Below are 19658 nucleotides of genomic sequence, written 5' to 3' on the forward strand. Positions count from 1 at the left end.
TAGGATAAATTTAATAAGTGTGAAATATATTCTGAAAACTACAAAGCATTGTTGAAAGAATTTAAAGGATTCTAAATTGACTGTTCTAGCTAAAACAGTCTTGAAAAAGAAGAGAGTTGAAGAACTAACACTTCCTTATTTCAAAACTTAACTATAAAGCTACAGTACTCAAGACAGTATGGCACTGGCATAAGGATAGACATACAGACCAATGGGATAGAATGGAGAGTCCAAGAGTCCAAAAATAAATGCTCGGGGCGCCTGGGTGGCTCTGTTGGTTAAGCCTCTGGCTTCAGCTCAGGTCATGATCTCACATTTGTGGGTTCGAGCCCTGCGTCAGGCTTTGTGCTGACAGCTAGCTCAGAGCCTGGAGCCTGTTTCCGGTTCTGTGTCTCCTTCTCTCTCTGCCCCTCCCCCTCTCGTGCTCTGTCTCTCTCTGTATAAAAAATAAATAAAACATTAAAAAATTAAAAAAAATAAACGCTCATGTATCTGTCCATTAATTTTCCACAAGGGTGCCAGACAGTCAGGGAAAGAAACAAATGGTGCAGACAACTGGATACCCTCGAAAAATAAATTTAACTTCATCAAAATTAAAATTGTTCATGCTTTAAGGGATACCTTTGAGAAAGGTGAAAAGATAACCCACAGAATAGGAGAGAATATTTGCAAATCATATATTTTATGAGGGAATTGCATCCAGAAGAGATAAAGAACTCTTAATATGCAACAATAAAAGTACAGATAACCCAATAAAACATGAGCAAAGACTCTGAGTAGACATTTCTTAAAAAAAATAAAAGATACACAAATGACTAATGAACACATGAAAAGGTGCTTAACATCATTAATCATTTGGGAAATGCAAATCAAAACCCAACGAAAGGGGTGCCTGGGTGGCTTAGTTAAGCATCTGACTCTTGATTTCAACTCAGGTCGGGATCTCATAGTTGTGAGTTCAAGCCCTGAGTCAGGCTCTATGCTGAGAGCATGGAGCCTGTTCGGGATTCTGTCTCCCTCTCTCTCTGGCCCTCCCTTCCTCACTCTTTCTCTCTCTCAAATAAACATTTAAAAAAAATGATACGATACCACTATACATCCCCTAGAATGGCTATAATCATAATATAGACATACCAAATAATGGCGAATCTGTGGAGAATTTGGAAACCTCATACTCTGCTGTTGAGATTTTAAAATGATGCAACCTTTGGAAAACAGACGGGTAGTTCCTCAAAAAGTTAAACATAGAGTTACCATATGATCAAGAAATTCTACTCCTAGATAAATATCCAAGAGAAATTAAAGCATGTCTGCACTAAGTTGTATAGAACATTCATAGCAACATTGTTCACACTAGCCAAAAGTAGAAAAACCCAAATGTCCATATACAGATGGATGAGCAAAATATCTATCCATAAAATGAAATATTATTCAGTCCTGAAAAGGAAGAAAATTCTGAGACATGCTACTATGTGGATTAGTCATGAAAAGATGCTGAGTGAAATAAGCCAGACACGAAAGGACACACAGTGTATGATCCCATTTAGATGAGGTACCTAGGAGAGTCAAGTTCATAGACATAGAAAGTAGAATGGTGGTTTTCAGGGGCAGGGGAACACGGGTAGAGTTTTAGTTCGGGAGGATAAAAAATTCTGGAGATGGATAACGAGAGTATATGTAACGCCATGGAACTGTACACTTAAAAAACTGGGTTAATGCGGTGCCTGGGTGGCTCAGTCGGTTAAGTCAGTCATGACTTCGACTCAGGTCATGATCTCACGGTTCACAAGTTCGAGCCCTGCGTCCGGCTCTGTGCGGACAGCCCAGAGCCTGGAGCCTGCTTCAGATTCTGTGTCTCCCTCTCTCTCTCTCCTGCTCATTCTCTGTCTCGGTGTCTGTCTCTCTCTCTCTCAAAAATAAGTATTTTAAAAAAATGGTTGTTGAAACGGTCAGCTTCAACAAGTCCTTCATTACCATTTGTGGAATGGATGGACGGTGGCTTTCCACCCACACCCGGGCACTTAACACATTTCTGTGCTGACTCTACTGGGAGCAAACAAAGGTTAAGCCCAGAAGACACTAGGGCGGGAAGGCGGGCCTAGAACCGAGGGGGCGGGCCCGCATGCGGCGCCGTCGTCATGGCAACGCTGGGGCTCCGAGCGCCACACTGCAACTCCCAGCGGCCCCCGCGGCTTCCGGTTGGCAAGATGGTGGCGCGCGGTAGGAAGCGTGCGGCGCAGGACTCCGAGCAGGGGATCCCGAGCCCGCCCGGGTACTCAGGTGAGGAGCTGCGGGTCCAGGGACGGCCAGGCTCCTCCGGGAGGTGGCTCGGGAGGTGGCTCTGGCCGCGGCGGTGGCAAAGGGACCCCGGGAGCGGCCGCGCTGTTGGGTGTGAGTCCTGGAGGCCCCGAGGTCCGTTAGTAACGCTTCCTTAGATAAACCCATGTCCACACTGTTACCCAGGACGAACCCGTGTCCGTCTCCACACCCCGCCCCCCTGCCCCCCGCAGGTGAGCCCATCCACTTCTTACCATCTCTTTGCAAGTCCTCGTCTGGCCCGTATCAGCCCTCACCCGGCTGTGCCCTCCTGATCGGCTCTCATGCTTCAGTTCTTGCTCGTGCCTTCCGTTCCCCCGGGAGCCAGAATGTTAAATCAGATTTTGCCTCACACGCTTCCTTGTACCTCCGTACCCACAGAACTCCCTCCAGTGGTTTTAGGAGTTGGCACCTAAAACAAAATCCAGACTTCTTACCATTGACTTGTGTGGCCGCCCCATGTTCTGGCTCGGGGGACCTAAAGCTCTGTTCCTCCGAGGCGACAAAGGCCTTACTCCCTCAGGGTTTTTGTGCCCTCCTCCTCACACAGGTGCCCCTGGCGGCTTTAATGCTAGCTCCCCAAAGAGGCCGTTCTTGATGGCCCGTCTAAAGGCCTCTGCCACCCAACCACCCTGCAGTGTTTTCCCACCGTGCCCCCACTGTGCTCTGAAGAAGGTGGGGAGAAAACCAGAAAACAGTCCCTAGCATTTTGGGAATGTCACTGACTATCCAGATGATCACACAGATAGAGGCTTAGACACCATGAGAGGGGTTGGCAGGGCACAGAGCAGGTGGATCTAACTTGGCATAAAGGCTCTCCGAGGAAGTGAAAGCCTGAAGGATAGGGATGCCTGGGGGGCTCAGGCGGTTAGTATCTGACCTAAGCTCAGGTCATGATCTCACAGTTTGTAAGTTCGATCCCCGCACTGGGCTCTGTGCTGTCAACACAGAGCCTGCTTCGCATCCTCTGCCCCCCACCCCGCCCCTCCCCCGTCCTTTCTTTCTCTCTCAAGAATAAATAAACATTCTTCAAAATCTTAACAGTAAGTAAATAAACGTAAAAAGAAAACTGGAAGAATGGGCGGAGGGAGGAGGTTGATGTTTCAGGTAAAGGGAAATGCGTGGGCACAGGCCAGGCCTGGCTTCCTGGAGGAAGAGGGAGAAGGCAGAGTGGCGGGCCCACCCAGCGGTTGGGGGACGTGGGGGTGAAAAGAGGCGGAAGGTGGTCAGGGTCTGACAAGGCCTCCAGCCATCGTCGGGATGTTGGTGTTGACCCCAAGAGCAGCAGGGCTTGGACTCCCCGCTCCTGTCGCTCCTCACCTGTCATAACTGCCCGGGTACATTCTCTCCCCCAGCAGCTTGGGAGCCCGTGCTGGGCAGCTTCCCTGTTCCTTCCCTTTCTTAGCCCGCACAGTACGCTGCACAGGCCTTGCCCAGGAAAAGGGCTCAATGATGGAATGCACAGACAGACAGGACTCGAAAAGGGACAGCCTGGGCTTGACTTTCACTCCATCCACCCCGCCCCACTTCCCATCCAGCCATCCCGATCAAGTTCTCGGAGAAGCAGCGGGCTTCTCACTACCTCTATGTGAGAGAGCACAGAGTTCGAGAAGGCACCAAGTCTTCCTGGCCTCAGAAGCGGACCCTTTTTATCCTCAATGTGCCTCCGTACTGCACACAGGTGAGTGGAGGTGTCTGTAGGGCTGGCCAGGAGTTCCAGGCCCGGCTGGGCTCCCACTGGCCTCCGCTGAGTCCTTAGTGGTGAGATGGAAGCGTCTAACTGAAGCCCCAGCGGGGACCATCTAGAGGCCTGCCTCTGTCTCTCGATAGGAAATGGCTTTTATTTTATTTTTTAATGTTTTATTTATTTTTGAGAGAGAAAGAGAGACAAGCATGAGCAAGGGAGGGTCAGAGAGAGAGGGGGATACAGAATCGGAAGACAGGCTCCAGGCTCTAAACTGTCAGCACAGAGCCTGATGCGGGGCTCAAACCCACGAACGTGGGATCATGACCTGAGCCGAAGCCGGATGCTCAACTGACTGAGCCACCCAGATGCCCCAGGAAATGGCTTTAAAAAAATTTTTTTTAAGTAATCTCTATACCCAACACGGGTCTTAAAAACACACCCCGAGATTAAGAGTCACACACTCTACGGCCTGAGCCAGCCAGGTGCCCTAGAAATGGCTTTTTATTTATTTTAAAAAAAACTTTTTTTTAACGTTTTATTTATTTTTGATACAGAGAGAGACAGAGCATGAGAGGGGGAGGCACAGAGAGAGAAGGAGACACAGAACCGGAAACAGGCTCCAGGTTCTGAGCTAGCTGTTAGCACAGAGCCCGACGCAGGGCTTGAACCCACGAACATGAGATCTGACCTGAGCCGAAGTCGGAGCCACCCAGGCGCCCCTAGAAATGGCTTTTTAAAGCTGTGTTTTAAAGGCCGCCTGAATGGCTCAGTCTGTTAAGCTTCTGACTCTAAATTTCAGCTCAGGTCATGAATTCGTGGTTCATGGGTTCAAGCCCTACATCAGGCTCCACACTGGCCGTGCGGAGCCTGCTTGTGATTCTCTATCTCTAGCTCTTTCTGCCCCTTGCCCCCCAAATAAACAAATAAACTTTAAAAAATTATGGTTCTGAGGAGCTCAAAGCTTTTTGTTACTACCCAGAATTCTTTGGATTACATGTTTTTCCCTGATTATAAAAGTGATCTGTCTCCATAGGAAAAAATATAAGAAGATAACATTACCTTTCAATCTATCCAGACATTAGCTTTCTTTCACAAAAACAGTGAAGTGTTGCATTACGTAAGTTTACAGAGGAGAAACCAAGAGAGTTGCTGGATTTTAGATGAATTGTGACTCAAAAAAGAAATCCTAGTTTCTAAAAGATTGTTCTAGAGAGAGAATCAGAAGAAAGGGTGTCATTTTTTGGTCTTTTCCTGAAGTGTATTGTGTAAACGGAGGAGGGCCGGGTCTGTAGCGTACAGCTCGCTGCATTTCACAAACGGAACACACCCATGGACTCAGCACCCAGAACACGACCGGCGCCCAAGAGATTCCTTCATGCCCTTCCCCCATAAGGGTCACTGCCAGCCTGAGTCCAGCAGCAACAACATTGATTTAACTCTGGTTTTAAATGGCTGCTGGAGGGAGAAAAAGTTAGTTGGTTGTCTCCTAAAATCAGAATATTCCAAAGAACTTCCAAACGTCCCCGCCTATTCTTGAAATAGACCCCGATCCTGCTTTGGGGGTCACTCACCCAGCGACATTGGTAGGGAAGGACTGATCTTCCAGCTAGGTGGCTTTTCAAAGTGAGAAATCCCTTTCAGGGACAATCTTTGCTTCCAGCAAAGCCCTGTCATAAAGCCAGAAAGCTCATGCCTGGATGCTGTGTCGCACTCTGCCTCCTCCCTTCCATGTCCCCTGGCCGATGGCAGTGTGGGTGTGGTTTTCTGCTCAAGGGTTTTGAACGTACAAATTGACAAGGTTGATGTCTTGGGCCGTGGGAGGCAGGATTGGGACTGTGCCGACGGGGTGTGGCTTTCCCGGGCCTGTGTGCGTGCCCCCTGGTGGGGCAGACATGGACTTTGGGGACCACCCCCCCCCAGCAGTGCCTCCTGGAGCCCCTGCCGCCTCTCATGCTGTGCTTTCCCCACCCTGCCTCAACAGGAGAGCCTGGCCCGCCTCCTCTCCCCCTGCGGCCTCGTCCAGTCTGTGGAGTTACAGGAGAAGCCAGACCTTGCTGACCGCCCCAAGGAGCCAAAGTCCAAATTTTTTGACCCCACACCCGTTCCGGTAGGCGACCCATTCTGCAGTCTGCTCGCGTGGGGCGCGGGATGGGGCTGGGACCAAGTCCGCAGGGTGTGCGGGGCAGTGGGGGGGGGGTGGTGACAGTAGGGTGGCCGAGCGGTCCCCATGGGGCTAGCGGTTGAGGACGCCTCCTGGGCAGACGGTGCCCCGCTCCTGTCCCCGCATCTGCCCCATCCCTGAGCTGCTCGCCCTGCTCTTCCTGTCGCCCTGGGGGAGGCGCCTCTGAGCTCTCCTGCTCCCCCTGCCGGAGTCCCTTCCTCCTTGGGCCCCACGGCCTGCTCGTTTCCTCGCGGGAACTGGTGTCCATCCTGGTGCAAGGCGCCCCCCCCATAACCGGGAGGGAGGTCCCCAGCGTGTCACCTGGCCCGGTCACTTCTAGCACAGGTGGGAAAACCAGGAGCGTGGCCGTCCCTCCCCAGGACCACAGGCCACTTCCTGCTTATCTGCAGGGGTCAGGAACAGTCCAGCACTTGTCCCTTGGTCCAGCGACAAGTCGGCTAAGGGCAAGTGGCAGCCCTTGTGCCTGGTGCCGGCTTGCCGGGAGGCCGGGAAGGTCCTGGCATTCTGACCTCGCTCCTCCCCTCAGGGCTTCCAGGTAGCCTACGTGGTGTTCCAGAAGCCAGGCGGGGTGTCGGCCGCCTTAGCCCTGAAGGGCCCTTTGCTGGTCTCGACCGACAGTCACCCTGTGAAGAGCGGCATTCACAGTCAGTACTGAGGTGGTGTCGCCACCTCCTTCCCGGGCCCTGGGTTGGCGGGGAGGCGCTGTGGGGGCTGGGCCTGGCTCTCAGGGTGGGCCCAGGGGAGGGCCCAGCTTGCCACCACTAGACTCTTAGCACCTGAAGCTTGGGCCACAAGTCACCAGCCTCGTGGCCTGTGTAAGATCCTGACTTGGGGGGGGGGGGGCGCCTGGGGGCCTCAGCTGGTTAAACATCCAGCTCTTGGTCTCAGCTCAGGTCTTGTTCTCAGTGTCGTGAGGTCAAGCCCCACTTAAAAAATAAAAGAGGATCCTGATGGCCCCGAGGGTTCAGGCCTGAGAACTCCCCCTTCCCTCCCTCCTTTCTCCCTCAGACTGGATCAGCAGCTACGCTGACTCAGTGCCAGACCCTGAGGCCTTGAGGGCCGAAGTGGACACGTTCATGGAGGCGTATGACAAGAGGATAGCAGAGGTGGGGCTTCCGGAGGGGCGGCTGTGCGGCATCTGTGTGGCCGCGGGGACCGCGGCATCATGGGTGTTGTGGTGTGGCTCCGAGGGGGAGGGGTGGTGGCAGCCTGGCCTGGTCCCTGTGGGGAGTCCAGGCTCCCTTTGCCCCCGCTGAGTCCCGGGTCGCCTAGCTGGGTGACATCTCCAAGTGGTCTGTAGGCAACAGACAGTCTGAGGGAGGAGGCGGTCAGCGCCCCTGTGCTCCCCCACCCCCCACACTTAGCTATGGGAGGTCCCGGGTGCAGGAGGGAGGGAGCCCCGAGAGGAAGGCGGGTCCCAGGCGCCTGCCCATCACAGGGCCTGTCCCTTGCAGGAGGAGGCTAAGGCTAAGGAGGAGGAAGGGATTCCGGACGAGGAGGGCTGGGTGAAGGTGACCCGCCGGGGCCGGCGGCCCGTGCTGCCCCGGACAGAGGCGGCCAGCCTGCGGGTGCTGGAGAGGGAGAGACGGAAACGCGCCCGCAAGGAGCTGCTCAACTTCTACGCGTGGCAGCACCGAGAGACCAAAATGGAGCGTAAGGAGCGCCCCGGGCCCCTGCGCTTCACCTGGGTCCCTTGGGGCCCTGGCCCGAGGCCACCACAGCCAGCCCTGGGTGCGGGGTGGGGGTGTCCTCGGGCCCAGTCTTCCCAATAGGCTCTGGAGGTGGGGCCCCAGCCCGCGGCACCCCCCTGCAGTGGCCGTCCCCTGGTGGCCCCTGGGTTGTTTAGAGCCGCAGAGCCCGCAGCAGTTGGGGCCAGAACCGGTCAGCCCCCAGCACAGGGCCGCAAGGCAGAGGGTGGACCTCACTGGGTGCAGAGAGGGGGCTGCTGCCGGATGTGAGTGGGAGAGTGTCCCGAGTGAGCAGTGTGTATGTGTGTGTGAGAGAGAGAGAGAGAGAGAGAGCACTGCGTGTGGGGGTGGGGTGGGGCGGCGCCCCCACAAGGAGAGTGTTGGGGTGAACAATGGCCTGTGGCCAACTCACGGCCCTGCTGAAGCTGAGCTTGCTGCCTCCACCCCCAATTCCCCTGCTTACAGGGCAGCTTCCCCGAGGCCAGGGGGAGAGGGTACTGGCCTTGACCTTGGCCTCAGCAAGGGACAGGCTCTGCAGCAGGTGGTGACCTGGCACCCAGCACTCCATGCCCTTCCTGGCCTCACTGCTGCCCTCCCTCCCCCTCCCCGCTCTGCCTTCTTTCTCTGGCACCTTCGCTCCTGCTCTTCTCTCTAGACTCACTGACAGCAGGCCACCACCAGCCCTCCCTCCAGGCGCCTCTTGGCTGGTCACCTGGGGACCAGGGCCACCATCTGGATTCTATGGCACCCTCAGGGAGGAGTCCCTTTACTTCCGGACCTTGTCCCCAGGCTGACTGCTGCAGTGGGGAGGGCTTTGGAGGGGTGTCCTGGGGCTCCCGACACCCTCAGAGCCACCTGCCACCTTGGGCATGTGGGGTGGGGGTGGCAAGGGAGCAGCTGCCTTGCTTTCTCTGTGCATTTTCTGTCACTGGACGGTCCCCCGGAAACCTCAGGCGAGCTGCACCGGCCTGAGCTTCTCCCTCTGACTGGGTCTGCGGGCTAGGCCGTCTCTCCCGGTGCAGAGGCCCGCGGGGTTGGGGGCCGCGCGGCACAGCCCCCTACAGGGGCCGTGCTGACGTGGCCCCGTCTCCCCCGTGCTCCCCGGCCCAGATCTCGCCCAGCTGCGCAAGAAGTTTGAGGAGGACAAGCAGAGGATTGAACTGATGCGGGCCCAGCGCAAATTCCGTCCCTACTGAGCCGAGCTGGCCCGAGGGCCCCACGGAGCAGGCAGAGAAGGGTGAGGCGCTCGGCTGGTGAGGACACAAAGGTCCGGAACGCTGGTCCTAGACTGCCCGGGTCCCGGTGCTGGCGGCGCCTGCCCGGCGTGAGGGCTCGTCAGGTCCACACCGGCCCGGCCCTGGACTCGCCTCTCAGGCACAGTGTCACAGTGTCTGCTGTGTTCCCCCCTTGCCCCGCTGAAGGGCCCCCGCTGGCAGTGAGAGAGCGTCAGCAGCTGTGAGAACACAAGGATGTTTTTTTTCATCCAGCTGGGCGGCAGCCTGGCCGCTCCCCCCGCCCCAGACTGTCAGCGGCTCCCCCTTGAGGTCACATGCCACACGTCAGAATCTTGGCCCCATCCCTCCAAACCCCGCCCCAGGAGCCTCTGCCTCAGCATGTGACGGTCTTCAAGACCAGCGAGGCTGGTCCCCACCGCTCCTGGCCCGGCGGGGGTGGGGGTGGGGGGGTGCCCAGGAGCTGGGAGACAACATGGCGAGTGATGGGAGCCAGGTCTCCGAGGCCCCGGGCCCAGGCTACAGCTGGCTCGGGGGGCTCTCACTGCTCTTCAAGAAGGAGCCGATGACCCCGGCCACGTGCTGGGGTTGGTTCAGGTGCATGTAGTGATTGCCCACGACTTCTACCATCTGGAACCTCTAGAGAGGGAGAGATGTGTGCTGAGGTGAGGCCCGGATGCAGGGGCTCTCGGGGCCCCGCTTCCCAGGCCTGCTGCCTCCCGATGGTTCTGAAGGCTCCCGCACAGTGAACCTGGGGGCAGTGACTGACCCACAGCTGCATGGGCACCCTCTGCGTGTCAGGGCCTGGCTCAGAGCCAGCAAGGAAGCCCTGTTTCAGGGGGCCAAGTGTCCACGCCCCAGTGGGCCGTTCTGAGTTGTGAGGTTGTAGCTAGGCTGGGGAGGGGCCTGGGGTGCTGCTCATTCCGCTGCTCGCGGCCGGCCGGCTCGAACAACGTGCAGCCTTTCAGACTTGACGCTCCTTGGGAGACAGGAAGGCACTGCCCGCTGACCCGCCAGCCACTTCGGCAACGCTGCCAAGATGTCAGCAGAGTCCCCAGGGTCAGCGCTTTGTAACAGGAGAAGGTTGTAAAGTGCTAGGCGCACCCAGGGACACAGGGCGGGCCCCAACCCCCAGCCGGGAGACACACCCTCACCTGTACTGATGTCCCTGGTCATCCGCTCACCCTAGAAATTGTGGGATGGCCTCTGGCCAAGTTGGCCTTGGCCTGCAGGATATGTGAGGACAATAAAACTGGGAGATGCTACCAATTAATTGTTTCCCGTGCTGAGTTACATGTGGCCCCAGGGCTCCGGGGGCTGGCCATGGGGGGAATGAGGCCTGGTGGCTCCTGGCAGTCCCCCGTTAGACCTGGGGCCAGACCAGAGGTCTGCATGAAGACCCTGAAATGGGTGAGGACCCTGCTGGCCCCCGCCTGGCTGAGCTGCGGACACCTACCTCTTTTAGGACAGATTGCATTGTGTCCTTCACGAAAAGGATGAACTCCTTGTCCGTGTCGTACACTCTTCTCACATTATAAAACCCTTGCGTTGCTCTAGAAAGTGAAAGAAAAATCAGGGTTCACCTTGGGGCCGCCTTGCGGTGCTTCCCCCTGCCCTGGGCTCCAGGCTGAGAGCAGACAGGCTGGGGCCTCCGGTTTTCCCGTGGAGCCGAGATGTAAATCACGGTTGAGGCACTGGACACCTGCTCACACTCCGCGCTCGCTGTGGCCAAGGCGAGCCCAGTGCTCTGGGAGGGACTCCGCCCACCGGGTCGCAGGGCCTGCCTGTGGCCACAGCCTCTGAATGGCAGAGCCAGGATGTGACGGGCTCCTGAGTCGATGTTTTTCTCTCCGGACACCTTTACTGAGATGATCTCACCCATTTAACATGCACCATTCCATGTTACTTAGAGAACTGGAGTTGTGCCATCAGCACGACAGTTAAATTTAAGACATTTTCGTAGTCTCAGAACAAACATCCCAAACCCGTAGTACACACACACAACACATACACACTGCCCAGTCTTCTGGAACCTCTAATCCACTCTGTAGACTTTCCTCTCTCGACTTGCATGCGAACCGAATCATACGTGGGTCTGTGTGGCTGACTCTGCTTTACAGAATGTTCCCCAGGCTCGCCCGTGTAGCCGGTGCGAGTTTGTTCTTCGCTGAGGCGGGACGCAGCCCGCCGTGCGGCTGTACCACTGCTGACTGACTGTGGGCTGTTGGGACACTGCCACCGAGACCCATCACGGACGGCAGTCGTGTGGTCTTGTGTTGGGCCCATGCATGCTTAGGGGGTGTGACTGCTGGGCCCCGTGGTAGCTCAATGGCTTGAGGAACCGCCAGACTGCTTTCCAAGTGGCCGCTCCACGCTACAGCCGCCCCCACCCGCCCATCGTGCTGGTTCTGCTTTCCCCGCGTCCTCCACAGCTCTGGTTGTCTCACTTAGTCTGGCCATCCTCATGGGGATGTGCAGTGCATCTGCCTGTGGTTTGGATTTGCATCTCGTGGCCATGCTTCCTAAACCCCTGTGCTCAGCTCCAGAGACACACGTGTCCCCAGAAGTCACAGTTCCCGCCTCAGGCCTGGCACAGTCCAGGCCCAGGGCAGTCTCCAGGCCACACTGAAGGATGTTAACTGTGCTATGGGGCCTGCTGCTGGCTGGGCGCCGGAAGGGGCGGAGCAGGGGGGGCAGCCAAGCAGCATAGACGGGGGGAGGGGGGGCTGGAGAATTTGGTGGGGTGAGGGGCCCCTGCCTCGCTTGGGGGTGCCCCCCGCACACGGCTGTTGGAAGGTGGGGTGCAGTCGGCTCCATCCTCCGCTGCCCAAGGCCTCCCATCGCCTTGCCTCCCACGCCCCAGCGGCCGGGGCAGCGGGGACGGCTACCCCTGACAAATGACGGCCAGGTCTCACACTGGGAGACCACTTCTTGGGCACCTGGCTCGGACTTACTTGATGAGCAGGACGCGGGCCTGCAGCCTCTGGATGGAGTGCACGAACAGCTCCCTGCTGAGGAAGTCGATGCTGTGCTCTGGCTGCGGAGACAAAGGCACAGGGAACTCTGCCACAGGTTAGCGGGCACTGCTGTGGGCACACAGCCCATCGCTCTTGTGGGCAGCAGGGCTCTTGTGGGGCCACTGTGGCCATCTGCCCCAGGGCCAACTCCAGTGCCGAGACACATCATCTCAGCAGAGGCCTCTCTAAGCCCCGCAGGCCAGAGACTGTTTTCAGCCCTAAATTTGTTCTCCCTCTTCTGGGGTCACAGGTGCCCAGCCAGACGACATTTCCCAAATCCCCTTACACCCCGGTGTGCTTGTGTGCCTAAGTGCAGGGCTGCTTCTGGGCCTAAACTTTGTGGCCCTTCTCCCCAAAAACCCTTCCCCTAGCCATGGGCTGCCCTGCAGTGCTGCCCGGCCCGGCAGCAGCCCACGTGCCCGCGCCAGCCATTTCCATGAGAAAGAAACCTGCTTAAGCCACGGTGCAGAGGGAACATCCCTCCGTGTCCCCACCGCCCCCGCTGGCCTCCCACGTAGCCGGGAGCACCCTGTCTCGTGACCACTGAAGGCGTCCGGGTCTGTGCTGTCCCGTAAGGGCCCCATCAGCCACACGTGGCTGTGAGTGCTCGACATGGGGCTCATCCGAGCTGAGATGCACCATCGGTATAAACCGCACAACGGATTTCAAAGACCTGGCGTGAAAACAACATCCCATAATCTCAAATTTTTATATCGCCGACATCTTAGTTACACGGAGTTAAAAAAAAATATTAAACTTGGTTTCATCTGTTTCTTTTCACTCTCATAATATGGCTCCTGCAACACGTGAAATTACATGAGACTCACATTCTACTTTCCCGGACTGTGCGGCCCCGGTCCCAGAACTCGAGGCAGGACAGGGGAGGAACTGGGCAAATGTGCTGAGTGGAGAGTGGACGAATGCCACAGAGCTCCTCCATCGCTGTGATGAATACAGACCTCTCACGAAAGCGGCACACACGTGTACACGCACACAGCTATCCGGTCACAGGGTCACAGCCATGAGAGTGCGTTGCCGTTGCTCTGCACCGACTTCCCAGGCATTTCCTGCTCCATGGGTGAAAATGACCTTGGGTGTTATTCCAGAAACAGAGGTTCCCAGATCATCTTCAAGGCCCAATGAATTAAGGTCTACGAGGGCCCGGATGTGCTGCATGGCCCCTCCTCCAAGCAGAGCGCCCAGCTTAAGAACAAGCACCAAGGTGGTTCCTGCCCACAGAGCGGCTCCTGGGGACCCGTGCTGACGGGTATATGACAACGTCGCAGCGCAGGATCACAAGGGCTAAAGTTGCAGGACATGAACGGGAGATGGCGCCAGGACTCAGCTCAGGTGTCCGTCCCCCCACCCCCAGCCTCTTCATCTTGTTCATAGGCTTCTCTGGCCGAACTGGGGCTCTCCAGCTTGTGGACTCAGTCAGGCCCTTGACTCAGTGACATGGTGGTCCCCAAAGCAGCGACCGAGGGATACTTCCTCTGCACAGGTCTCCAGATGTGAAAGCACAACGCAAGGTTGGGGTTCCTTCCAAGCCACAATAGGAGACTTCTCCAAGAAAGCCTTTAAGAGCCAAGGCTGCTGGGTGTCATCTCTGTGCCTACATCCTTCTCCTCTTCTTTCCCTAGTCCCACTTTCACTTCCCAATATATAGTTTTCTTTAGTAAATTTTTTTAAACTTTGTTTTGTTTTGTTTTTGAGCGCGAGCACGTGAGGTGGAGAGGAGCAGAGAGAGGGAGACAGAGCATCCGAAGCAGGCTCCGCACTGTGAGCGCATGGCTCCGATATGGAGCTCAAATCCACAAATCATGAAACGGTGGCTTAAACCAAAATCAAGTCTCCCAACCAAGCTGCCCAGGCGCCTCCATGTTTCTCTTGTAATTCAAGTGTACCTTCCGGCAGAGTCCCCAGATCTATGTGTGTCAGCTCACGATGGCCCTTCACATTATATGCTCCACGTGACCCAGATGGAAGCCACCGGCTCCCGGCAGGCTCCCTCCTGGGGTATTCTCCAAGGGCGTCACCATTCAGACCTCTAGCCCCAGAGATCAGTTTGCCGATTTTTGAGCTGCAGGTAAGTGGAATCGTACACAGTGCGCTCTTCTTCCTGGTTTCTTCTGCCCTGCACGTGTGTTGGTTTTCTCATTCCTGTGCTCCGGTTGTATGAATATGTAACAATTTACGTTCTATTGTTGAAGGACACGTAGGTGAGCTCCAGCCTCGTGTTATGCCGCCCCTCTCTCCCCTTCTGGGGCTCAGACTCCCCGTCAGGAACCCCATCTCAACACAGGCGCGGAGCCAAGAGCCCAAGCCTCTGTCTTTCCCTTCTGACTCACGTAGGTCCCGCCCATTCTGGTCCCGCCCACTCTGGCCCCGCCTCCTCCAGGAAGCTCCTCTGGCCACGCCCGCTGCCCTCGCGCCTTCCCTGACCTCCCGCTGCCCTTTCAGTAAAATCCCCATCCACAGAAGCATTTGCAACCATTCGTGTGAAAACCTAAACAACAATAAAGAGCCCTAAAATAGGTAGGTGTCTGCGTTCATAGTCCGGAAAACACAGATAGGGCTGCAGGTCGGCCCTCGATGTGGCCCATGGTAGCCTTGACGCTCACGTTTTGCTCTGTGGGCACCTGCGTGTCAGTCATGGTTTTTCAGTCGTCCGTGGGTGTGAAGCCCCCGCCGACGGTGCTGCTTGACCCTGGCAACTCGTCAGGCTGCCTTCGTTTCCCGGCCCTTGAAATGCAGGTGCCGACAGCTCCCTCCTCCTGGCTGGCGGTGAGGATTACCCCAGCACACAGCGAGCACACAGCACACGTGCGAGGCACTTGGAAGGACCAGGAGCGGCCAGTGCATTGTGAGCGCCTCCCGCCGGCGTCCCTCCTCTTCCCCCAGGTGCAGGGCAAACCCCGGTGGCCCTGACCCCTGCCGGCCCTGCTGGGGATCCGTCTTAACCTCAGCCCTGGCCTCAAGGAGATCAATGATTCGAAAGAGGCTGTGCACCATCTCACACCCTCCAAGACGGCTAAAATGTTTTATAAACATTAACCAGCGCTGCCAGGAGGTGCAGAAATTGGAACACTTGCACGTGGCTGGTGGGAACAAAGACAGGCATCGATGCGCAAAACAGGTTGGTGGTGTCACAAAGAGGTTAAACACAGGACTGTTGGGGCACCTGGGTGGCTCAGTCAGTTAAGTGTCCAACTTTGGCTCAAGTCATGATCTCAAGGTTGGTGGGTTCAAGCCCCGTGTCAAGCTCTGTGCTGACAGCTCAGAGCCTGGAGCCTGCTTCGGATTCTGTGTCTCCCTCTCTCTCTGACCCTTCCCTTCTCACACTGTCTCACTCTCTCAAAAATAAATAAAAGCATTAAAAAAAATTAAACACAGGACTGTCATGGGATCCAGCAATTCCACTCCTAGGTGTGGATCCGAAAAAATCAAAAGCAAGGACTCGAACCCATATTCACAACCCATGTTCACAGCAGCATGATTCATAATCAGCGTAAAGGGAAACAACCCAAGTGTCAATCGATGGATGAATGGATCGACCCAGACAAACGGAATATTAGTCACAGAAGGAATGAAATTCTGTCACCTGCTACAACGTGGATGAGCCTTGAAAAAAGTAAGTGAAATACGCCGGACACAGGAGGCCACATATTACCTGATTCCACTTACATGAGGTCCCTAGAACAGCCAAGTTCATACAGAGGAAACAGAAGGGTGGCCACCGGGGCCTGGGGGAGGGTGGGCAACTGGTGTTCCGTGGGTACGGGGTTTTTCTGGAGGAGGATGAAAAGCTGGGGGACAATGACGGTGGTAGAACATTGCGAATGTATTTAGCGCCACTGAATTGGACACTTCCGGGTGATTTTAGAACGATATTAAAACGATGTTGTACCACAATAACGAAGGAAGAAGAGACGGCAGTACTCACCAAAGCGATCCTCCGGTCTCGGTTCAGCACCAGACCTGGAAGGGAAGCACAAGGGGAGGGGCCTCAGTGCCACCTGTTGGGGTGAGGACTCAGCGTGGCTTCCCTGGGGGTCCGGGGCCCTCCCAGCCAGGATGCACTACTTCAGCCCACACTGGTGTCCTCTTGGGACCCAGAGGGCGGTGGAGGGTGGCTGTCATCTCTGAGGACCTTAGGGTGGTCGCGTGGTCTTGAAACCCCAGGAAGTACCCGTGGCCAAGCATCAGTGCCAGCACGTGTCAGAGAGAAAAGACGGTCGGCGGGGTTGGGAGGCGCATCCCGCCGTGTCCCACCTGCTGGCGGAGCCTCAGTTCTCTGCCGCAGCCTGATGGTGGACTGGAAGGACACTTAAAAAGCCGGTTATCCTGGGGGCGGGCTGAGCAGCAAGGACGGGAAAGGGGTGACGCGGCGGGACACGCGCAGCTTTTTATAGCCCTGGGTGTTTCAGACTTCGTCGTAGGTTCATAAAAGTAATACTCAGGTAAAAAACAAAACCTAAATGGTGACTAGGTTGGCATCCGCGCCCAGCCCTTTGTAAACCCCATCAGCGCGGGTGGAAGGGTCCTTGGGTGGGGGGCCGACCAGGGGAGGGGCGGGAGGCCTCCCTGCTGGAAAACTGATGTTTGCATACAAAATCGCTTTCCAAGGACAATTATGGGAACATTAAGGGGAGCTCTTTTCCACAATTATCAGGTTTCCCCCTCTAATTAGAGATCATAGAATTTTAGATGACAAATATAGACGATTCATTGCTGTTGGAGGTTGTCAGTCAGGCATTTGTGACTCAACATATGGAAGGATCGTGTCATTGGAAGATTTTCTGGTCGTTGCACTAGTAGATCATCTCTGAGACCTCTGGGCACCTTCGGCTCCGGCCGTGATCTCCCTGCGCAGACTACCAGCCCCCTCTACTTGTGCAGGACCACAGGCAACCCCTGGGCCCCCACCTGGGCTCGCTGCCCCCCTCCTTCCTCTAGGCCTGGGCTCCAGCTCCTCAGAGGATGTAAAAAAAAAACCTTAAAAGGGGGTTACCTTAAGGGTGGGGTGTCCCCCTTCAAGGTGCCTGGGGATCCCTGCGGAGCTCTTTTTTCTGCCCTGGGCCATGACTTCTCTTCTCTTTGGCCACATCCTCCTCCTGTTCCAAGACGCACTTCCACTGGGCACATCTAGATCCTGAACCGGCCCGGGCAGCCCACAGCCTGGCTGTTTTTCTGTCAGCCTCCCCATGACAGTGAGCTTTTCGAGGGCCCTAAATGTCTTTCTCAGACCAGCAGGCCAGCACAGATACCCCTTAGAGGAGTTCCACGAGCAGATCCAAGAGCAAGGGGCCCTCGCTTTTTTGGAAGAGAGAAAAAGGTGCTTGGTGCTTTTCTCAGATGCGGATCCCACCACATGGGGTCCAGCAGCTGCGTAGCGGGGCTTTGCATTGACATCTTAACTCCCTCAACAACCCATTTCGTTGGGAAGGAACTGAGAGGGTTGAGGCCAGGGTCAGCCCGGAAGGAGGAGAGACGGTCGGCCTGCCAGGAGCGAGGTCTGCACCAGCCCTGCCGGGACCCCTCGGGTTGGCCAGGCCAGCGACTTGTAAGCCAACGCCTCCTCTGAGAGTTTTAGAATCCCTGAAAAGTCGCGGGAAACGTACAATTCATAAGAAAGTACTTTTGAATGCCGGAGATATTATCAGAACCCTAGACGGCCCCACCACACCCATCTCCTGCTGTAGCCAATAAAGACTGTGTTGTTGTGATATATTAAGAAACAGATACTTTCGTCTGCATCCCTGGCTCCTGGCCTGAGCTCCAAAAGCCTGTGTAATCTCCAAAGTAATAAAGGCGCAGGAGCATCTTTTGTTCTAATATTTGGTCCTCGAGGCCAGGTCCCGACACAGAGCTCCAGAATCCCTCCCAATCTCCTAGGTGTAGGGGCATCTTGGGTCCTAAAGGGGGGATGCTTGGGGGGCTCTAGACAGCCTCAGGATCCAGCTGTGATTAGAAGCCTAGAAGGTCCAACCCCCATGCTCTGGGAAGGGGAGAGGGGCTGGAGACTGAGATATGATGGATCATGTCTACACGGCAAAACCTCCATAGAAAATCCCTGAGTGAGGGAGTTCGGGGAGCTTCCAGGCTGGTGAACACAGTGGTGCTGGGAGGGTGGTGCACCCGGGGGGAGGGGGGCACGGATGCTCCACACCCCTTCCCTCATGCCCTGCCTTCTGGATTCCTCCCATCTGGCCGTTCCTCAGTTGTATCCTTTATAACAAACTAATCTAGGGAGTAAATGGGTTTTCTGAGTTCTATAAGCCATTCTGGCAAGTTACCGCACCTCAGGGGTGGTTGCAAGGAACCCCAAATTTCTAGCCAGTTGTTCAGAAGCCCAGGCAGCAGCCTGGACTTGCACCTGGCATCTGAGGTGAGGGCAGCCTCGTGGGACTGAGCCCTTCACCCATGGGTGGACCGTGTCAGAACTGAGCTAAGTGAGTCACGGGACATCCGGCGGGAAGAGTCGGTCACTGTGGGAAACACCTGCACGCTCAGTGTCTGCTCCGCAGGAGGGAAACGGTTCCCCTCTCCCCTCCAGACCCTGCTCCTGACTCCGGCCCCACTTGGCCTCCCCCCACCTTCCAGATTGGTCTAGAACTGGGCTCTGCCATGTCTCACTGGGGGGACTACCTCTCAGTGGCCCCACCACCACCTTCAGCACCTTCGCCTTCACCACTGTTGCTCAGTGTGCCCACGAGGTCTTCCGCTCTGTCCCCCTCCCACCTCCTACCTCCCGCTCACCCTCCTTTTTCCTGCCCCTGAGCCCACATGCTGTCCAGAATGACCTTCTCCACGTGGTGACTGCTCCAGCCCGCCCCCTGCCTTCCTGTGCCCCCCCCAGGGCAGGCGCCCCTTAACGGTATGCATGGGAAGGAAGGAAAACTGTCACTGGGTAGACAATTATCTTCTGCATCTGTTTTCTAGAAGCTAGCCCACTCTCTGCAATATGGGGATATTTGCCCCTGAGTCTAAGAACCCCCAGGAATAAGATGAAGATGTCCTTTGGACTCAGGGACACACAGGCCAGCCACCAGACAGTCCCCTCTCTGCACCCAGTGGGGTAACCTCGCTTGAAACCCTCCTGGCATTTTCCCAAAGAAATGTGTAGTTTTCAGGCATCCCCCGCGGAACCAAGTCCCAGTGACTCCTTCAAAACCTCCAACCAACAGCGGCAAGAAAGCAAAGAGCCGGCCAAGTAGCACCTACCCTGGCCACCCTCACCCCAGCCTGAACCAGGGGCCTGCCCTGCAGCCAGTGTCAAGTTCAGGCGGTTGGTCTCCACCTCCCCACCCTTCAGTTAAAACCCTGTGAGAGCTTCCTTCTTGCTAAAAAGAAAACCATGATAAAGGAAAGGTTCAACTCTGAATGATTTATATATATAAAACTCAGTCTCCAGCCCCTCTCCCCTTCCCAGAGGATGGGGGTTGGACCTTCTAGGCTTCTAATCACAGCTGGATCCTGAGGCTGTCTAGAGCCCCCCAAGCATCCCCCCTTTAGGACCCAAGATGCCCCTACACC

The 19658-nt window shown here is 56.1% G+C and overlaps 2 protein-coding genes across 2 annotated transcripts in view; one reads left to right on the forward strand and one right to left on the reverse strand.

The window, feature by feature from the left end:
- The first annotated feature begins 2190 nt into the window (after positions 1-2190).
- On the forward strand, positions 2191-10378 carry RRP7A (ribosomal RNA processing 7 homolog A). The gene is made up of 7 exons (XM_029955682.1): positions 2191-2280; positions 3855-3997; positions 5985-6110; positions 6712-6829; positions 7194-7291; positions 7640-7838; positions 8984-10378. The coding sequence occupies exons 1-7, from the start codon at positions 2208-2210 to the stop codon at positions 9067-9069; spliced, it is 843 nt and encodes a 280-aa protein (XP_029811542.1). The 5' UTR covers positions 2191-2207; the 3' UTR covers positions 9070-10378.
- The window catches only part of SERHL2 (serine hydrolase like 2), a 22800-nt gene continuing 12469 nt past the window's right edge, over positions 9328-19658 (reverse strand). Inside the window, exons 9-12 of the mRNA XM_029955681.1 lie at positions 16066-16100; positions 12060-12142; positions 10562-10658; positions 9328-9744 (exon numbers count right to left, since the gene is read on the reverse strand). Coding sequence (XP_029811541.1) covers positions 9625-9744; positions 10562-10658; positions 12060-12142; positions 16066-16100 — 335 coding nt within the window. The 3' untranslated portion in view covers positions 9328-9624. The remainder of the gene's footprint in view (positions 9745-10561; positions 10659-12059; positions 12143-16065; positions 16101-19658) is intronic.

This window comes from Suricata suricatta, chromosome 10 (genome assembly GCF_006229205.1).
Source record: "Suricata suricatta isolate VVHF042 chromosome 10, meerkat_22Aug2017_6uvM2_HiC, whole genome shotgun sequence".
Taxonomy (NCBI): domain Eukaryota; kingdom Metazoa; phylum Chordata; class Mammalia; order Carnivora; family Herpestidae; genus Suricata; species Suricata suricatta.